Below are 19,487 nucleotides of genomic sequence, written 5' to 3'. Positions count from 1 at the left end.
TCCTTGGAACCGCCAGTAATAATAATAATAATATGTAATGCATAATTTTTATAAACTTAATCTCTAGGTTTTTGCATTTCAACTTTCTTGGTTCCCCGCCAATCACTCCCTACAAATCGAAATAAACGGCAGTTATTCCCAAATTTTCATAACAGAATTAATTTGCCTTTAATGGCTAGCTCCCCCCTCCCAAAATTATCACCACACACACACTGTGTGTGTGTGTGTGTGTGTGTGTGTGTGTGTGTGTGTGTGTGTGTGTGTGTGTGTGTGTGTGTGTGTGTGTGTGTGTGTGTGTGTGTGTGTGTGTGTGTGTGTGTGTGTGTGTTTTGTTTGAATTCGTTATTTTTCCAAAGTAATTGTACTGTTGCAGTTTTCAGCAAAAGACAAAGGCGAAGAATCACTGATAAAATACCATTGGATAGAAATTTTTGATATTAAAATACTCGCAATCGGATACCCCGAGTGTAGCTCGGTAGAAGTGGCATTTGCACTCTACGGCGCTTGAAGCCATAGAAAGGATTTGGTGGTTCAAATCTAGTCGCCGACTAGAGGAAATTTTTATAATCCTTTTTTCTAACGGTTCCCGATTTAGTCGATCTCTGGCACGGGCTAGCGGGTTTTTTCTCCCGGAAACTCGGGTTTTTCGTTCCGTAAACTCAAGAAAATCGACCGTCGAACCCACACTATTTTCAGACATTAAAAATATTGTGTTAGGGTTAGGGACCAAGAGATGGCGGCACTAGCTTGCCGCCTTCTTCACTGCATACCGATGAATCAGTGATAGCCTTGGGCCAACTATCTCTCTGATTGGCTACCAGTGGAGATTGAACTGCCCACTCAGTCTCCAAAAGTTAGATAGGGTAAACGGCCCTGCCTACTCCCTATACGGGAGAAAATAGGCGTTTGCTGATTTTGATTTTGTTGTTCATTAAAAAAAAAATCGTTCCTAAAATTGAAATATGCGACCCACGTAATTTTATTTTGCAACGAAAGAAAGCAATAAATATTATTTAAAAAATATAAATATTTGACATAATATTTCCAATGTAAAGAAACGTTTTGATTATTTATTTTCGCACATGTGAAATTCGTTTTCATTTGGGAAGAGACACAATAAATAAATTGTGCAGCAAATGGGTCAAATATCGTAAGATAGTAAAGAAATTTCAAGTAATACAGTGCACATAAAGACAATAATCAGTTAACGGCGGGGGGTGGGGGATAATTACATTTTAACAGATAGAATGCTGATGAAGTTTCATCAGCATTCTACATTTTTATTAGGTCAAAGGGATTTTGAGTATATTTGCAAACAGATATATTCAACCTGACTTAGCCAGTTTTGTTGTAAAAAGTGCCACATTTGAAGAAATATTAGCGGCATAATAATAAAATAGCAAAATTCATAATGCTTCAGAATAACTTGATAATTTTGATAATACCAAAACAAGATGAGACACATCTGTGGAAATCTATTATTATTATTATTATTATTATTAGAGTCCTTTTAATTATGAACTCTATAAAGATATATTTAATAAATTGGTTGTATTTTTGTGTTTTTAATTAAATAAACTAGTTTCATTTTGTCACAGATAGTTTTCGCTTCTGAACTATCTGGGCTATTGTTCTTATCAATATTACTAAATTCCAATCTCCTTCTCTGGAAATTGTTTCGTAGTAAATGTTTGACTTGTGTTGACTAATCACTGACTTAGCAGTTTAATCCAGAGATTAAATATATGGTCAGTTTAATCCATAGTGTTCTTAAGAATATTTCACCCTGTGATTTCCCAGAATCCTGTTAGGAAGAACAGATCGCTGAGCATTGAACTTATGATCATTTTGAAACCTCTGTTTCTGAGACAACAGAGGGTTTTTTTTTTTTTGTGCTGCTGCTATTTGTATTATTTAGTGGGTAAGAGCAGTTTCTATATCACATAAACAGAGCATTTCATTTTCAAGTTTATTATTATTTATAAATTAAATTGATTTTTCAGTTCATTTTTTTGTGCATCAAGATTCTAGTTGTTTTAGGGTAAAATGTCGAGTAAAAAAGTAGATGTTAGCGAGTATAGCAAGTTATCGTTACTATTAATTGCTCCTACGTTTTAACTAAAGTTGGAATTATTATGCTTATTACTGCAACTTAAAAAAATCAAATCTGGAGTTGAATAAATCTTAATAATTGTGTGATAAAGTTGGAAGTGAATTAATCCTATATATATATATATATATATATATATATATATATATATATATATTATATGCTTTTTATGTGAATTCCAGGCCTCCAGTTAGTAAGGTGGTCTCGCACTAGGCGACAAAATTTACCTTTCACCTAAAGTTGGGTGGATGGAAAGTTAACCATTCTGTCAACCAGGGAGACATACTGTGCATGTTACTGCAAACTGAAACGTTTTATATTTATATTTAGATCCATGTTGTAATTCCATAAATATAATGATTTTTGCTACAATTTTTATTACCGTAAATTCAAAATTTTTATTTTTAGTGAGAATATCTGAACTTTAGAGTTGATGAAGTTCCTATTTTTGGCTTGATTAGCAAGCTTAATTGGATTGCATTTAAATTCTTTTCTTTTCTTTCTTTTCTTTTTTTTTTTTAAAAAAAAAAAAAAAACTTTTATTCTTATGCAACTTGCACCACAAAAAAAAACAAAAAACAAGTGACCTGTCGTTATTATGCATTGAATCAGATGTAATGGACTCGATTAATTATGATGAAATTATACATTTATTTGCTAAAACCAAAGCCAGAAAAAAAAACTTTTAGTTATTGATTTTTTTTAAATTTAAATTTGAATTGATTTATTTTTATACTTTTTTAAAATGCAAATATACGCAAATATACCAATGTTGTATTGTGTTATTAAAATGAGTTATCATGGAAATGTTGACTTTTATTTTCAATAAACTAAAAAAAAGTGCTTATTTTTGAGGCCTCATAATGATGTTACGCCTTGGGTCTCCAAAAGTATAAATGGGCCCTGGACACTGCCTGTTTGTAATGCTAGCGGTGGACGCTCATTTTCTGTACTTAACGGGTTAAAAATATTTACACAATTCGTTAATTGTGTAAATTAACGAATTGTGTAATTTACACAATTGTGTTCTGTTGGAGAGGTAGTTCTTGAACCATGTATGCAGTTCCTCTTATGCCTATTGAGTATAGTTTGGTGAGTAGTATGTCACGTTCAAGTGTGTCAAATGCTTTGGTTAGGTTCAGCAGTATAAGGACGGCGTACTTGTTTTTGTCGAGAGCTTTGTTTATTGTGTCGGCAGTGTCTTCTAATAAAGTAATGGTGCTTTTTGTTTTCTGAAAGCCATATTAGTTTTGTGAGATGATGTTGCACTTCTGAAAATAGTTGTGTAGTCTGGTGTGTGTTATTTTCTCTGGAATTTTTGAGCTGGTAGTGTAGCTATTGGTCTGTAGTTCTGAGTATCGTTTCGTTTGCCGTGTTTGTATATTGGCGTAATTACTGCAGTTTTTAGTTGTTGTGGAATAATGCCCGTGTCGAATATTATGTTCATGAGTTTCAAAATTATTGGATTTATTTATTCAAAGTGTGTTATAAGGTCTGTGAGTCTTATTTTGTCTATTCCTGGAGTGGTCTTTGGTTTCAGTTTTAGGAGTGCTTCTTTCAGTTCCTGTTTTGTTATGGGTGGAAAATACATCGTTTGTTGTTGACTTTGTGTCGGTAGTTTTTTGTTGATCGTTGGTAGTTTGTCTTTTTTGAGTTGTGTGGTGGTGATTGTTACAGCGTGGTTGAATGAATCTGCTAGTTCCTTTTGGTTTGTGTCCTGACCGCAGCTTTTTGCAATAAAATCTTGTGCTGAAGTTTTCTTTTTTCGGGTTACAAATTCGTTGAGTGTAGCCCATGTTTGCTTAATGTTGTCGTTATATTCCATGAATTTTTGGAAGTAGTAGCGTCTTTTTGACCTACGAATTTTTTTGTTAGTCTATTTCTTGTGTTTTTGTATAAGGTTTGTAAATGTGTGATACTGGGTGACTTTTTAAGTTTTTTCCATAGATTTTCTTTTACAGTAATAGTATTTATTATGTCGTCATTTATCCATGGATTGTTGTCTGTTTGTCGCCTCGTTTGTGTAGGTTTTGTTGCTTTTTTGTATATTTCTGTGAACTTTATTTGAAAATTCTCGTATAATGTTATAGGATCGTTTATTTTAAGTAGGGAATTCCAGGGGGGGGGATAGGAAACGTAATAAAACGAAGTTGAGACAAAGTAGTGATCGGCAATTTTTACGTTAATTACTGATGATGTATATGTATGGATGAGAGCCCGTATATTGATATGATCAATGCATGATTATGTTAGTGAGTTATTGAGTATTTCTTCTCTTGTTGGGGAGTTAATGGTAGGGTTTATGTTGTACTGACTTAGTATATCAAGATATGTATTAGTGGTTGAGGAAGCGTGGTCAAGAGTATTTATGTTAATGTCTCCTATTAGGATGAGCCTGTGTTGTACGCGGTTGGATGCCGCTTAGCCATGTTTCTAACTCGTGAAGAAAATTGAGTGGATTATTATCTGGGGGTCTGTATATTGTGTTTATTGTGTATTTGATACTATTGTGGCTATTTGTGAGTTCCAAAATTAGTGTTTCCGCATGTTCGAAATGAGTTTATTTTTCTGTCACGTTGTATTTTTCTTTGATAAATATGATAAATGCCACAATGCCACCTCCCCTTTTGTTTGGTCTACATAAGTTGTAGGTTTGATAATTATTTATGTTGTACGCGTAAATTTCTGTGTCGTTTATTGCAACTTCGGTCAGTATTAGCGCATCTATGTTTATCATGGTATAATTGAGCTGTGTTATCAATGTAAGCCAGTGTTTTTTTATACTTCTTATCTTTGTGTGTATGATTGTGAAGTTGGTGTTGGTTGAAATGTTGTCTGACCATTTCTTCAAAGAGTCAAAGTCCTTGAAATTTATGTTGTCTGACTGGATATGTTCTCCTATGTTTGAGATCTCCATTATATAGTTTTTAAATGAGTTCTAATCTTATTCTTAACGATGTGAAAATTTAGTGTTTTATATTGGTAGGCTGTGTAAGTCGAATTCACTCGTAATTATGTATACTCGAATGTTTTCATTCTTTCTCAAAAATATCTGGGAATTCTTTGTCCACCGGAACTTGTAGTTTTTCTCTGTTTTTGTCTTCCTTGCTTGGTATAGAAGATTTTTGGAGTATGGAGTCCAGTGTTCCGTTATATAGATTGGTGTTGGGAGTTTCTTATCAGTTAGGATCGTTGTATCGGCCTTGTTTTCTTGCTTGCTGTAAGAATGGAGTCTCTCAGATTTCTGTTAGTAAAATGAGCGATGATTGGTGGCGGTCTCTCTTTATTTTTTTGTGGGCCTCGGTTGATATAGGTGATATCTGTGGTTGCGATTTGAATTCCAATTTTGCTGACGATCAGTTGCATTATATTGCTTAAGTCTTCTCTATTTTCTTTTGTTATTCCCTCAATTTGAAGTTCTTTTTTTTCTTTCTTTTTGTAGCATGTGTTCCATTTGACACTTGAATGTGTTTACTTCTTTCCGCAATTCTTGATTTTTGCATTGGAGTGTTTCTTGCGTTTCTATCGCTACCGTTAATTTCGTCTTTATTTCTCGCACGGTTCCTAACATTTCTTCAGAGGTCTCATTATTGAACTGTATGTAATGTTCATACTCCTCTAATTTTTTGTTAATTTGTTCCATGTGTGCATTTAATAAGTCTTTCACCATGAGTTTAAATGAATCAAAGTTATCTATAATTTTTGGATCCGGAAGCGGCTTACCTTGATGTGCGTCGTTACTTTTCTTTGGTGTCTGGTCTTTGTTCTTCGTTTTCTCACGGCACTGTTGACATCCCCATTCGGTCCGTTTCACGGCTCCTTTTGCTTTCTACGTGCTTTCTGAGATCCCTGAACAGTGGAAGTGTTTTTTTTTTTTTTTTTTGAACACTGCGGCGGCCCGTCCCCTTCATCGCTCAATGGCTTATTGCATTTGTTACAGCTCATTTTGCTTGAACTTCGCTGTCTCGGTGACCTTTAGCCTTTCTTCCCGTTAGCGACTATAGTGCGACTTTTAAATGGCGACGTCCTTTGTTCTTCGTTGGCTGGTGACTGCAATACACTCTATGAACTTCCAACACTGAAAATTTGTACCTTACTTATCCCATTTTGGTAATTTGAACGTCCCTGTCTTCAGCGTGAGTAGTAGAATTAAATAGTAGCACTTTCAAGTTAGAAACATGAGTTAAATAACACCTTAAACCTATAAAACCAGGAGCAGCGATACAGCGTATGTGCATCCGTCTGCATAATAATAATAATAATAATAATAATAATAATAATAAATTGTATTAATGATACAAAGAATTTCTTAATGAAAATCCGAAATGAGGATGAATCTGAAAAGATGTTAACAGATGCGGAAAAAATCGCTGAGGTCTTAGGTGTAACGCCTAATTTTGAACAAGAAACAGTTAGACTTAGAAAAAAAAAGAAACAATTTGTGTATGAAGCAGAGGATGAATTCATAACAGATTTTAAACAAAAATTTAAGGTAGAGGTTTATTTTTCAATTATTGATACCGCAATTGCATCTGTTGATAAAAAATTCAAGCACATGTCTACAATTAACGAAAAGTTTGGTTTTCTTTTAAATATATATACATTTCAAAAAATTACTTCAGCAGAACTGCTTAAAAAAATGTTTGATATTGGAAAATTATTTAACACGTGATAATTCTAGAGATATTGATGGAACAGATTTATGTAGTGAATTACAAATAATAGCAAGGCGAATTCCAGAAAATACTTTCTCATTAGATGTCCTGTCATACATATGCAAAAATAATTTAGAAAATAGTGTTCCAAATGGGTTTATTGCGCTGAGAATTTTTTCGACATGGCCAGTATCGGTAGCAAGTTCAGAAAGGGGTTTCTCGAAATTAAATCTTACACTCGCTCTACGATGGCTCAGGAACGACTCACTGGTCTAGCAATAATATCTATAGAGAATGAAATTGCATCTACAATCAATATAGATAAATTAATTCAAAACTTTGCCGAAGCAAAAGCCCGAAAGATTAATTTTTCATAATTTTTGTATTTAAGATGTAATAACTTTCTTGCTTACAGATATTAGGAGTAATCATATATGTATACAAATGTATTGGTTTTGATTAATAAATTTTATATATAAACATTTATATATAAATTTTATATATAAATGTTCATAATGATATTATTTATATAAATATCCACATGTGTACGTGTGCTTGTATGAGTATGACAAAATATATATACAACAATCCTTCGATTAGTGCGCGTAATGCGTTTTTTAAAACAGGCGCATTAATCGAAAACGCACTAATCGAGTATAATAACCTATGGGGAGAAGTATAATTCGTTCCTCAAATTTCTTTTTGAACCTTATTTTTTATAAAAAAAATTAAGGTATGTCTCAGGGCTTAGTTAAAGTAAAATCACGAAGCTGAAAGACAATAAAACATGTTCAGAATATAAATTTTATTATTCTGCTTCTTAACAAAGAATTGAGCTAACGTAGTTTGGCGGGTGTTTTGTTTCTTTTTTTTCATACAACCGACGGTATGGCCCTGTTGCCTCTTCTGCAAATATTACTGCTTCTCTATTCATCAGGGTCAGCCTCTGCATTACTGCTTAAAAACTTCGCTTGTACGAAAAATATTATACGTCGCCGATTGTTATAATCCGCTTGCAGGCAATTTTTGAGACCGATCATAAACAGCGGTATTCCCTTTCCCGAATGTTGAAAGGTTTCGATGTTGAAAATTAACGATACACAAATGTTATTAGGCGTTCTGGATCCGAGCTTTTCGACATATTCTCGAATATTATTCTCCTCAGAATATTTCCACAATAAAATATTTATTCATAAAAAATGCTTAGAAAACTAAAATGACAAATTCCAGGAACTTCTCGCGGAACACAGTTTGGGAAACCCTGGTATACATAGCGTACATGGAAGTAGTGTAGTATGCCATTAAAAATAACTTTGTAAAATGTTTTAAATCGGTAACTAAATTATTTCATTCTGGTGAGTGATTTTTTAAAATAGTTAGCCATAAAAAAATGTATAGAGAGAAAATTTTTAAAATCTGTAACATTTATTTGTAAGATGTATATGGGCGCACTAATCGAATTTTAGAGGCGCACTAATCGAATTTGGGTATCGAAAAAAATAGCGCACTAATTACTGCATAGAAACATTCTATAGGGGCGCCTAAATTTTCTTTGCCTAGGGACATCGGATACCCTTGCAGCGACCCTGTTCAGCTACAATTCCTTAGTCTACAATTCCTTTATACCACATCAAGAATATTCATGTAAAACAATTAGTTGAGATATTAAAGAATTGAGAATAACATCAAGACAATTATCTGATTTTGTTTACATCAAGTAAACAAAGTGAAAGTGCAGTCGATTAAATACCGAAAAAGTTGGGAATAATTTTTGAGGTACTTGACTAGTCTCGTTGTCAGGTTGGTTAACTTACTCGCTCTCAAATAAAAAGGCTTCAAATCCCACCATGCATGGGTGTTTAATAATGTCTTTAGGTATACTACATAAATTCATCGCTTGGTGAGAGATTGCTGACGCACTGAACGCCTGTAAAATAAAATAAATCCGCTAATGCCTTTTATTCCTTTACAGGGATTAGGCGAGTCCGTTTCAGGAGACTTGGGGAACAGTTCAATCTCCACTGGATGCCAATCAGAGATAGATAGCTGAGGACTATCACGAATTATAAACGGCATCCAGTAAAGAGACGATTGACATCTCATGGTCCCTAACGCCATCATAATATGTTTATTTTTTGAAATGGGTTCAGGGAGTATGGGTTCTAAGGTTGATTTTATTGAGTTTACGGGACGAAAAGCCCGTCTCCGAGCGGAGAAACCCGCTTGGCCATTCCAGAAATCATCACCAGCAAAAGAATAGGGTTTGGGGTCACTCTGAGAAGGTCGTTTATGTATATAAGGATGAGGACGAATGAAATAACTGAACCCTGAGAACACCTCAATGTGTCATAGATGTCCGTTACAGCATTTTTGTCTCCTCTACAGATATTTCCATAGGTGTTGTTCAGCAGAACTAAATCCATCATGCCCCTCTCCATTTCCGATAAACCTACAGCGATACAAGCAACAGGGCTTCGCATTTTCATGAATATTCCCCACACACAGACTACAAACACCTTTGCCATCTTCAATACTAACTGAATGAGAATTACCTGTTACCTAAGACATCAAACATCAAACATCCTTGAAAATTAGGATTCGAATCCTGGGCCATTTGGGCAATGAAAATCTTCACATTTTCACGCGGTCTTCCTAACCAAAAAAAATAAAAACTAATGATAGAGAGCATTACTGTTATGATTATTATTTTTTTATTTTCTTGTATTTATTTCAGAGAGAATATTCACAAAAATTTTTTACTTCACCTTATAGTAAGAAGTAACATTAATAAGTGTGTGTGTGTGTGTGTGTGCGTGTGTGTGTGTGTGTGTGTGTGTGTGCGTGTGTGTGCGCGCGCGAGCGTGCTATATCTTAGTAAAGCAGTGTTCACTGTTTCTTTTAAACGTTTACAGGAGTGTAGAAGACATCGACCTCTTTACCGGATTGTTATCGGAAACGCCGCTTCCAGGGGCAGTGGTCGGTCCGACTGCAGCTGTCATGATGGCGATGCAGTTCAGACAGTTGAAGTTCTGTGACAGATTCTACTTCCAGCATGGCGGAATGTTACATTCTTTCACTGAAAGTAAGCATCTTCTGTCTGTCTCTCTTTCTCTCTACACACACACACACACACACACACACACACACACACACACACACACACACACACACACACACACACACACACACACACACACACACACACACACACACACACACACACACACACACACATCTATATAGCGTGACCGGAAAATTCTCCGTAAACATTTACGCCGTAAGACATTTTGTATTAATTTTTGTAAATAATCGATGGATGATAAAGGGTATTATAAATTCATTAAAAAGACAAATCTCTTTTAAGATGAATGTCAGTGATACATAACATAATGAAATCTAGGTATTATTTCTGGGAAAACTCCCATGTTACTCCTCTTAAAAGTTATTATTTTTAGGGCCATTTTGCCTGCTTTTGTTTAGGAGTGTCTCTGTTTTAATGTCATTGGCTTTTTACTCAAGAATTCTTAGGGCATTACAGATGTATATTAGAGACAAATATATGTAGCATGACAGAAGAAAATTCGCACATAATACCCTTTATCATCCATTGATTATTTACAAAAATTAATGCAAAATAAAATGTCTTACACCGAATTTTCCTAGAACCATATATAGGACCTATTGAGTTCATTTACAATATTAACCAACACGAATAAAAAAAAAAAACTCCTGACTTTTCCTTGTATACTGAAATGAATTTGAATGTAGCCCTTCAACCAACTACGTGCAAGGGTAAATTGGTTAAATGACTGCAAAGATAACTGACGTGATACGCAGGACAATTCGTCTCCCGTATTTCAAGAATATAATTGATGTTCATTGTCAATGACACTGCTTACTTAATCGTTTGCTTATTTCGGTCAAACTTGCAATTACGTATGTGAGCACCAACCTGGTGTTTGCTGAGTTTTGAAGATAACTTTGAGGTAACCAATATTTAGACAATAATTCTATCTAAAATTGATGTCAATATACTAAGTGAGAGTATGTATTAAGTTAATATTTTTTTAAATAATCACGGGATTCCGCTCTGCTTTTGTTAATTTTATATAACTCGTGTTAACAGGAATGCACAGCGCATGCACCACAAATCTACACTGACTCATTTAACAACCAAAGGTACAATCAGCAATTAATGATGGTGATTTTATTATTATTATTATTATTTGGTACACCTCCCGGCTTCTGAATTCAGATGTACGTAAACGTCACTTATGCAGCGTATATGCAGAATACTTAAATGCCTATTTAAGAATACTTCTCAAATAGGCATTTCAAAATGACTACTTAACAAAGGATCTTTCCGAATTCCATAAAGAGTTTATTGGGATTGCCTGTCTCACTGGAGGCGTGATTTTGAAAACAATGGACCTGAATGGTTACTCAAAAGGTGAGATATCCCGGGTGTTTAATCAGTGGGAAAATAACCCACTTGCTTGTCTAATACGTAACTGTGGTCCTAATCCCAAGTCTGTCAGGAACAAGATCTCCGTCTTCTCAGAAGGCTCGTCGTCTCTCGGACAAACAGAACTTCGCGTGTGCATCAATTGACCGAAAGATTTAATGAAGACTATTCCAGACCCACATCTCAACAAACTATGCACAGGGAATCGAAGGGGATTGGGATTGACAGTCGCTAACGGACGGCTAACACGGTATTGAATAAAAGTTTCTAATTTAGTGGCCGGTGTGTGTGAATACTCAATTAACAGAGTTTATAACTACAAGGAACAAGGAAGCAAGAAACAAGAAACAGAACAACATAATCTTTCAGTTATGGAAAATTAGCCCAATTCCAGCTTATGTAAAGGCCGAAGAAGCGACTTGAAATCTTGATTCATATTTGCTGTTTATATTAGGCACACGTATAGTGATGAGACATAAGAGATTACATGCATTTTCGTTTCACTATATTGTGTGTGTGTGTGTGTGAGAGAGAGAGAGAGAGAGAGAGAGAGAGAGTACAGTGAAATTTTGATAATATTCTAATACAGTATTACTGTTTAAAAATTCTGTATTCTGTATATCTTATTCTTCTTCTCTTCTTCTTCAACCTTTTGGTTCTGCCCACTGTTGGACGAAGGGCCCCCCCCCGTGATTTTCCAGACCACTCGGTTTTCTGCCTCTCCCATCCACCTCACTCCTGCAATTTGTTCCAGTTCATCTCTCCACCTTCTTCTCGGGCTTTCTCTTTGTCTTGTTCCATCCATTGGTCTCCACTCTGTTGTTTTTCTGGTCTATTTCCCGTCGCTGCAGATGGAAAAATGGCCAGCTCATCTCCACTTAGCCTGTTTAATGTATTTTACAATATTCATGACACACCTGTTTGAGCTCTTATCCAGGTATTTCTTCTTCCTATCTCTTAATGTTATTTTTAGCATACTTCTCTGAAGTTTGCTAAAAATAAGCTTTTGGTTTAGGTCTTCTGTTAAAGTTCATGTTTCTCCTCCCTATGTTAAGACAGGAAGTATTCACTGGTCAAAAGCTTTCCTTTTTAGACTTACAGGGATGCACTTCTGAACATGTCTCTCATTTTCCCATAAGCCATCCATCTAAGGTGAATTCTTCGTTCAATCTCTTTTCTTTGACAATCCTCAAAGTGCGATAACAATTGGCCCAAATATACATGTGAAGTAACTTGTTCTATTTCATGGTTTTCAGCTTTGACAGTTCTATGGTTTATGTATTTATTCATCATTATTTTTGTTTTTCTCTATTTATTTTTAATCCAATTACTTTGGAGGCTTCATTTAGCTGATTTAGCGTTTCTTCCGGATCTTCAAGATTTTCTGCTATTAGGACAATATCATCTGCAAATTTCATATGATGCAGCCTTTCTCCATTTATGTTTATTTCTTTTGTTTCCCAATCAAGGCTTCTAAAGACTTCCTCTAGTGCAGCTGTAAATAATTTGGGAGATATGGTGTCGCCTTGCTGGATGCCTTTTTGTATTTGAACTTTTCACCATTTTTATATAATTTAATTACAGGAATTGCATTATTGTAAATATGTTTTAGTGTTTCAATACGTGGTTTCTCAGTTCCCTGGGTTTCAATTGCTTTTAGTGTTGCAGATGTTTTAACTGAATCATATGCTTTTTCGTAGTCTATATAAGGGTTAATATCTTAATGTGTGAATATGGTCCAAGTATTGTAATTCTTCCTAAATCCAGCTTGTTCACAGGTTTCCATTCCCTCAAGTTTAGATTTGATTCTATTATTTATAATTTTCGTGAAGACTTTATATATGGTGGGGAGTAGGCTTATAGGTCTGTAGTTTTTAATTTCTTCCTGATTGACCTTTTCCAAAATTAATATTAGAAGTGAATTGTTCAAATGTTTTGGAATTTTTCTCTGTTTTAGGCATTTATTAAAGAGTTTAGTCAGCTGTTTCATGATAGGTTTCCTTCTAGTTTTAAGAAGTCTACCATAATTCTATCTTCTCTTGGGACCTTTCCATTCTTCATTTCCCGCAGTGCCATTTCCACTTCACCTTGTAAGATCTCAGGGGCATCGTGTTCTTCCTCATTCGAGTTATCCATAGATGATTCTTGGATGTCTCGGTCTTTGTCTTCAGTTCAGATGAGTTTGAGTTCAGTATAAAATTCCTGAATTCTTTTGATTATTGCATCTCTATTTTTTATACGTTTACCATATTTTTTCCTCTTACAGCAGCTATTTCCTTTGTTCCATTATCAATCCCTAACTAACTGATAATGTTCGTCTTAGGATCTTTATATTGCTATTGTTTTCTATTGTTTCTTTAATTTTACTAGTATTATACGATCTAATTTCATGTTTCATCCTTTTACGTATAGTTTTACAAATTTCTGCATATTCTATTTTATTGGTGTTATTTTTTCATATCTCTTCTTTTCTTCATCAGATCTAAGGTTTCCTGTCTTAGTTTTTTTCTCTCTTTGGTGCCTTTTTACACCTCCTATTTCCAGTGCACAATTCAAGATAGATTTTGTTAAGATTTCATTAGCATCATCGATGGCAGTAGCAGGGTTTAACTTTTTTTAGTTCATTTTTGAGTGATTCTCTATAGCAGCTTTTATTGTGGTAGAGGTTTTGTAGATTCACTAAATTGGACTTTTTTCTTATGAACTTATTCCGTTCCCAATTTTTGTTGATCCATATTCCTGCCCTTACTAGTCTGTGGTCACTTCCTGTGTTAAATATATTAAGCACTTCGGTATTATTTATTATATATCTTTTGTTGGAGAGGATGAAGTCTATTTCATTGTAAATTTGTCCATGGGCTTCTCCAAGTCCATTTTCGGTTGATTTTCTTCTTAAAAAAGCTGTTCATAATAAAGAAGTTATTTTTCTCTGTGAATTCAATGTCTCTCTCCTCTTTCATTCCTCTGTCCAAATCCAAATTTACCTTCAGATCGTCATCTCTACTTCCAATCTTGGCATTAAAGTCACCCATTATAATCATGTAAAATTCTTTATAATTATTTAATGTGGATACTAATGTTTCATAGAAATCTTCCATCTCTTCATCTGGATGATCCGGAGTTGGTGCGTATATATGTATAATTTTCGGTTGGTATCTTTTATTTATGAAGAGACTTAGTTCAGCTATTCTTGATGTTATTTTATTAACAAACAGGATTTTGTCTTTGATTGTTTTATTTGTTAGGAATCCTACACCGCCAGTTGAGTTTCTGTCACATTCACAGTGGCAGAGTAGATGTCCATCTTTTAATCGCATGAGAGTTTCTTCTTTCCTTATCTCTGAAAGGCCCACAGTGTCCCATTTTATATGGTCCAATTCCTTCATCAATTCTTCCAATCATCATCCCGTAGAGATCTGCAGTTATATGTTCCTACTAATATCCTTCTATCATTGTGCACTGTAGGTGGACTCACTGTAGCTAGTGGAGACTGTAGCATATTTTTCGACCTAGATCCTCTGCCTAAGTCCAGGATGAGTCCTTTTTTATGTTGGGCGACGGACGAGCCAGTATGTCATTTTCCTACTTTATTCATCATTTGCATTGTCCTCATGGGAAGGTATTTGGCCTTATTGCACCACGCTGGCCAGACGGGTTGGTGCCTCACAATAGTGCATAAGATGAAATGACACAGCAAAATAAGAAAGATTCACCCCTAGCCCTCGAATATTCTAATAGCATTGGGGGGGGGGGAATAAGGAGCAAGAAGAGAAGAAAGAAGCAAGGAAGGAAGAGAGGAAACCAGTCTGCAGATAATATAACAGATGTGTATTATATGAAGTAAGGCATGTTCCAGCATCAGGTAGCTCGGGTTTGCTACTACGCCCGTACTCACTTAAGTGAGCCCCTGAGGGTATTCTGTATATTTGTTTTGTAAATGAGAATATTTATGTAATAATAATATATGCATTTACATTGAACAAGCTAGTCTGAACTTATGTAGATAAAAGTAAGCAATATTTCATTATCATTTATGGGTCCAATAAATAGTCTTAATCCTCTCTTAAAGGTTGCTTCCACTTTCTCATTTCTGAATTCTCCCCTAAGAGAGTAAAGATTCATAAATGTTCTTGATATTGCTCCTAAGCGTCTGTGACAATTGGAACTGTTGCTTTATTGCTCCAAAGTCGTCGAATTTCAATCTTCAGCTCCCTATACTTGGTCAGTTTTTCATGAGCCTTTTCTTCTACTTAACTATCTTCTAGTATTGCCACATCAATGAACCACACATGCCGTTCGACTACAGTGATGTCTGACATATGAGGTTCAAGATGTCTAATTTTAAAAATTCTGTCTGGATTTTGAAGTCCCGCAATATCTTTGCATTTTCATTTTCAAGAACTTTTCCAATTGTGTGTTCCAATAGATTTTGCAAGTTGGAAATTCATATTTCCTGCACAAGCTTCAGTGTACAACTTTTGTTACCAGATCACGCCTTTTTTTATAGTCTGCATGAGGCAGTCTTGCTGCAAGAACAAATTAGACGGTCCACTGTCTCTTATTTATCTATGGAGATTCGCCACTTCCCATCGTTAAGAATCATTTCAATCTTCGCCTTTATTGCATGTTCTTGAGCAGCAAGTATCAGACCTTGTGTCTCTTTCTTAATGTTGCTTTGTTGAAGATATTACCAAGCTAAGAGAGACCTTCAACTTTTCCTTCAATATCTTTCAATTATCAATCACGGAGCATTTTATTTTCCCAACCTTCTGATCTTTTTGCCATTTCTTTCTCCTTGTACTGCATTTTTGAAACTACTACATTCACTACGTTTTCTTTATAAGCTTCAATTACATTTTTCTTTTCGTTTCTTGATCATTATTGAACGCTCGCTTTTCTTTTTCTGCTGTTTGCTTGACTTGTAAAAGACCACATCTTCCATTTTTCTTGGCTATGTGATTAACAACATGTGATCTCCAGGGAGTCAGACTCATCAAGGAATGCCTATATTTCTCATGCAAAATATCATCGAACCTTGCTTTAAACCCATTCACAGTTCCCCCTTTCCACACTTTCAGGCAATGCGTTCCACTCGCCAATCACACTCCATGCAAAGAATTTGCTTCTCCCTTCACTGATCACATCTTCCTTGTACAACTTCCATAGGCGTCCCCTAGTTCTCTCCTTGCCTTCCGCTACTCTATGAAAAATCCTCCCCAAATTAATCTGGTAACTACCCCTCACCAACTTATGTCTATATCATATCCCCTCTCCTATTCATAAGGCTCTACAAGTTGCATTGCCTCAATCTCTCCTCTTATCTGACATTCCACAGACCTGAGCACTAACTTAGTGAACCTTATCTCGACCCTCTCAAAAACATCTGCATGAAAAACCAGGCAACCAAATCTGCATATAGTAGTCCTATATTCCTTACAATTTTAGCAATGTAACCCCAAACAAGTCTCTGTCACTATCATTCTCAAATTTCTAATTTTCAACCGCCTTCAAATTTCTCCATTAATTGTGTACTCTACGTTCCAACTTTACTTTGTAAATTTCAAGACCTTACACTTTGCAAGGTCTTGAAATCAAGTGGCATCAGGAGCCTGGAGAAATTACTTCTCGGTATGAGACCTAATGCAGAGAGTCAAGAAAACTAGATCATCAAGGGAGGAATGGAAGTAATGTATGTGAAAGTTCAGCTATGGTATGCAAACTTGATAAAGATATGAATGTCTTCGAACGTGGTTATGCATGTGGCGAAGGGATGAAAAATTATGCTTTGGGTTCGGACCTTTTAACTATGTCTGGGTAGGGAAAAGATAAAATTCTAGAACAAGACCAAATATCTATACACAAATGGATTGAGTTCGTTGCTTTATTGAATATTGTAGCCTAAATTGTTGGCATTAGTGATCTGGCTATCAGAATCAGATATGGTAAGTGGAATAGAGTGTAATGGGTATACTATTTTTAGGAATAATAGAAGATATAGGAGAGGAGGAGGAGTGCTACTAATGATATCAGATTACTTAAGTCCAGTTAGGGTAGAAACACAAAAAACAATGGTGGTAACAATGTCCGTCCCATGTAGCGGTGAGTTTTAGTCTATCTGGTGTGAAGTGAAGGCTGACAGAATGAAATACATGGTGGGGTGTTGCTGCACACCTCTCAGTTCAGTTGCAAGGGACGAAGAAATGCATCGCCAATTTAGTCTTATGGATACCAGACAAATGATCATTATGGGTGACTTTAATTTTCTAAACATTGATTGAGTAGAAGAGAAATATTATTATAAGAAAGAAGAAGAATTTATTGAACTGTTGCGAGACAACTTTCTCAAGCAGCATGTGAAAGAAGGAACTCGAGGTCAAAGAGTGTTGGATTTGCTCATAGCGTCAGAAGGGGTTACTGTCAAGAATATGGCTATTTTACCCGCCAATTGGTAACAGTGATCATGCTGTACTTTCTTCGGAAGTATCTAATTGTATTTATGCTCCGGTTAAAACAGATTACATGCTGTACTACAAAGCTAGAAATTATGATCGACTTAGGAGAATACTATCTTTGGTCCAATGGTGTCAGTTACTGAGTGGGAAAAATGTCAGCAATGCATGGGAATCTTTCAAAAAGTGCTTGAATGAGGGGGTATCTGAATGTATCGCTAGTGTTCGAAGAATAAATAGGCTGGGAGCGAAATGGATGTCCAACCTTATTAAGCAAGAGATCCGCAAGAAGAAGATGATGTGGAAAGAATATCGTGAGAAAAACAGTGAGAGGAGTTATGAACAGGTCCGTTCCATACCGGGGTGCAAAGGGTGCAATGAACTCGAACGGCACAATTTTTTCTTCTTACTTAACCTATATAAATAAGGTTTTTTTTAAAATAATTTTTATTTTACTATGCATTCCTCTTAATGTGCAGTATAATGAAATGATTCGTAACGTGTTATTGTACTTTGGGATATTTTAATTTTTAATGGAAAGGGGAGGCACAAAAATTTTGCACTCAGGTGGCGCAAACCCACGGAACGGCCATGGTTATGAAATATATAAACCTCAGGCCAGAAAAGTAATGAGTATTGTGAGGAAACCTAAATCGGAGTATGAAAAGAAATTGGCCATGCAAGTTAAGGCAATCCAAAAGAATTTCATCGTTAAGCTGCAAGCAAAAGGAATAATAAATGTGGAAGAATAATTTAGAATAATGCAAACGGTACTCGAGTGTCAGAAGCTAAGGAGAGTGTTCAGTTAATGAGTGCTCAGTTTGCTAAGATATATCAACGAGGTGTATGTAACGTGGTGCACAGTGCTACTGTTACATTGAATCTCCATTCAATGTAACATGAAAATTATTCAATGTAACATGATTAGAGGTTCATGAAAATGAGGTTGAAATGCTGTTACATAACTTGAATATGAGTCTGTCTATAGGGATACTATATTATAGGATACTATAGGGACAGATGGAATATCAGCCTGTTTTCTAAAGGAATGTTCAGCTGAATTGGCTAGGCCTTTCACACATTTGTATAACTTGAGTCTCAGCTCAGGAATGATACCACAGGAATGGAAGGAATGTATGATAGTTCCATTGCACAAGGGTGGTGCAAAAACTGTTGCGTCTAACTACCGACCGATCAGTATCTCTGGTGTGGTAGTGAAGATTTTAGAGAGAAGTTGGTAAGATCTCGCATATAGAAATGGGTAGACAAGCATTCTATACTATGCAGGAAATAGCATGGGTTTACTAAAGGAAGGTTGTGTTTTAGCAATTTGCTCATATTTTATAAAAATGTCACGGCCGAGTTGGATAAAGGGAATGAATACACTATGATAAGGTTGGGATTTTCTAAGGCATTTGATAGGATACTACACGAAAGGCTGTTGCACAAACTGGAGAATATGGGATTGGAATATAAACTCTTGACTTGGATCAGGGGATGGTTGACAGATGGACATCAAAAAGTGGTATAGAGTGGGTGTGAATCTGCCAGATTTCAGGTAACCAGTGGTGTACCTCAGGGTTCAGTCCTTGGGCCATTATTGTTCAGTCTATACATTAATGACTTCAAGCAAGGTCTATCATCAGATTTGCAATTGTTTGCCGATGATGCGAAATAGGCAAGGCAATCAGGAATATTACTGATATTCATCACTAAAAATTATTTGAATAAGCTAGATAATTGGGAAAATGAAAATGGCTATTAGTTTAATGTTGGTAAGTGTAAAATTCCAGTGGCAGATTATGTTA

At 35.5% G+C, this 19,487-nt stretch overlaps 1 protein-coding gene across 1 annotated transcript in view; it reads left to right on the top strand.

Moving 5' to 3' along the window:
• The first annotated feature begins 1,836 nt into the window (after positions 1 to 1,836).
• LOC150102108 (peroxidase-like) overlaps positions 1,837 to 19,487 on the top strand; it is a 41,306-nt gene continuing 23,655 nt past the window's right edge. The window contains exons 1-2 of the mRNA XM_090400156.1: positions 1,837 to 1,921; positions 9,678 to 9,847. Of these exons, the coding sequence (XP_090256282.1) occupies positions 9,763 to 9,847 (85 nt within the window). The 5' untranslated portion in view covers positions 1,837 to 1,921; positions 9,678 to 9,762. The remainder of the gene's footprint in view (positions 1,922 to 9,677; positions 9,848 to 19,487) is intronic.

Source organism: Typopeltis vanoorti, chromosome 11 (genome assembly GCF_054136105.1).
Source record: "Typopeltis vanoorti isolate ZY-2024b chromosome 11, IOZ_Tvanoo_1.0, whole genome shotgun sequence".
Taxonomy (NCBI): domain Eukaryota; kingdom Metazoa; phylum Arthropoda; class Arachnida; order Uropygi; family Thelyphonidae; genus Typopeltis; species Typopeltis vanoorti.
The sequence above is the reverse complement of the archived record's forward strand: the minus strand, read 5'-3'. Positions and strand labels throughout refer to the sequence as shown.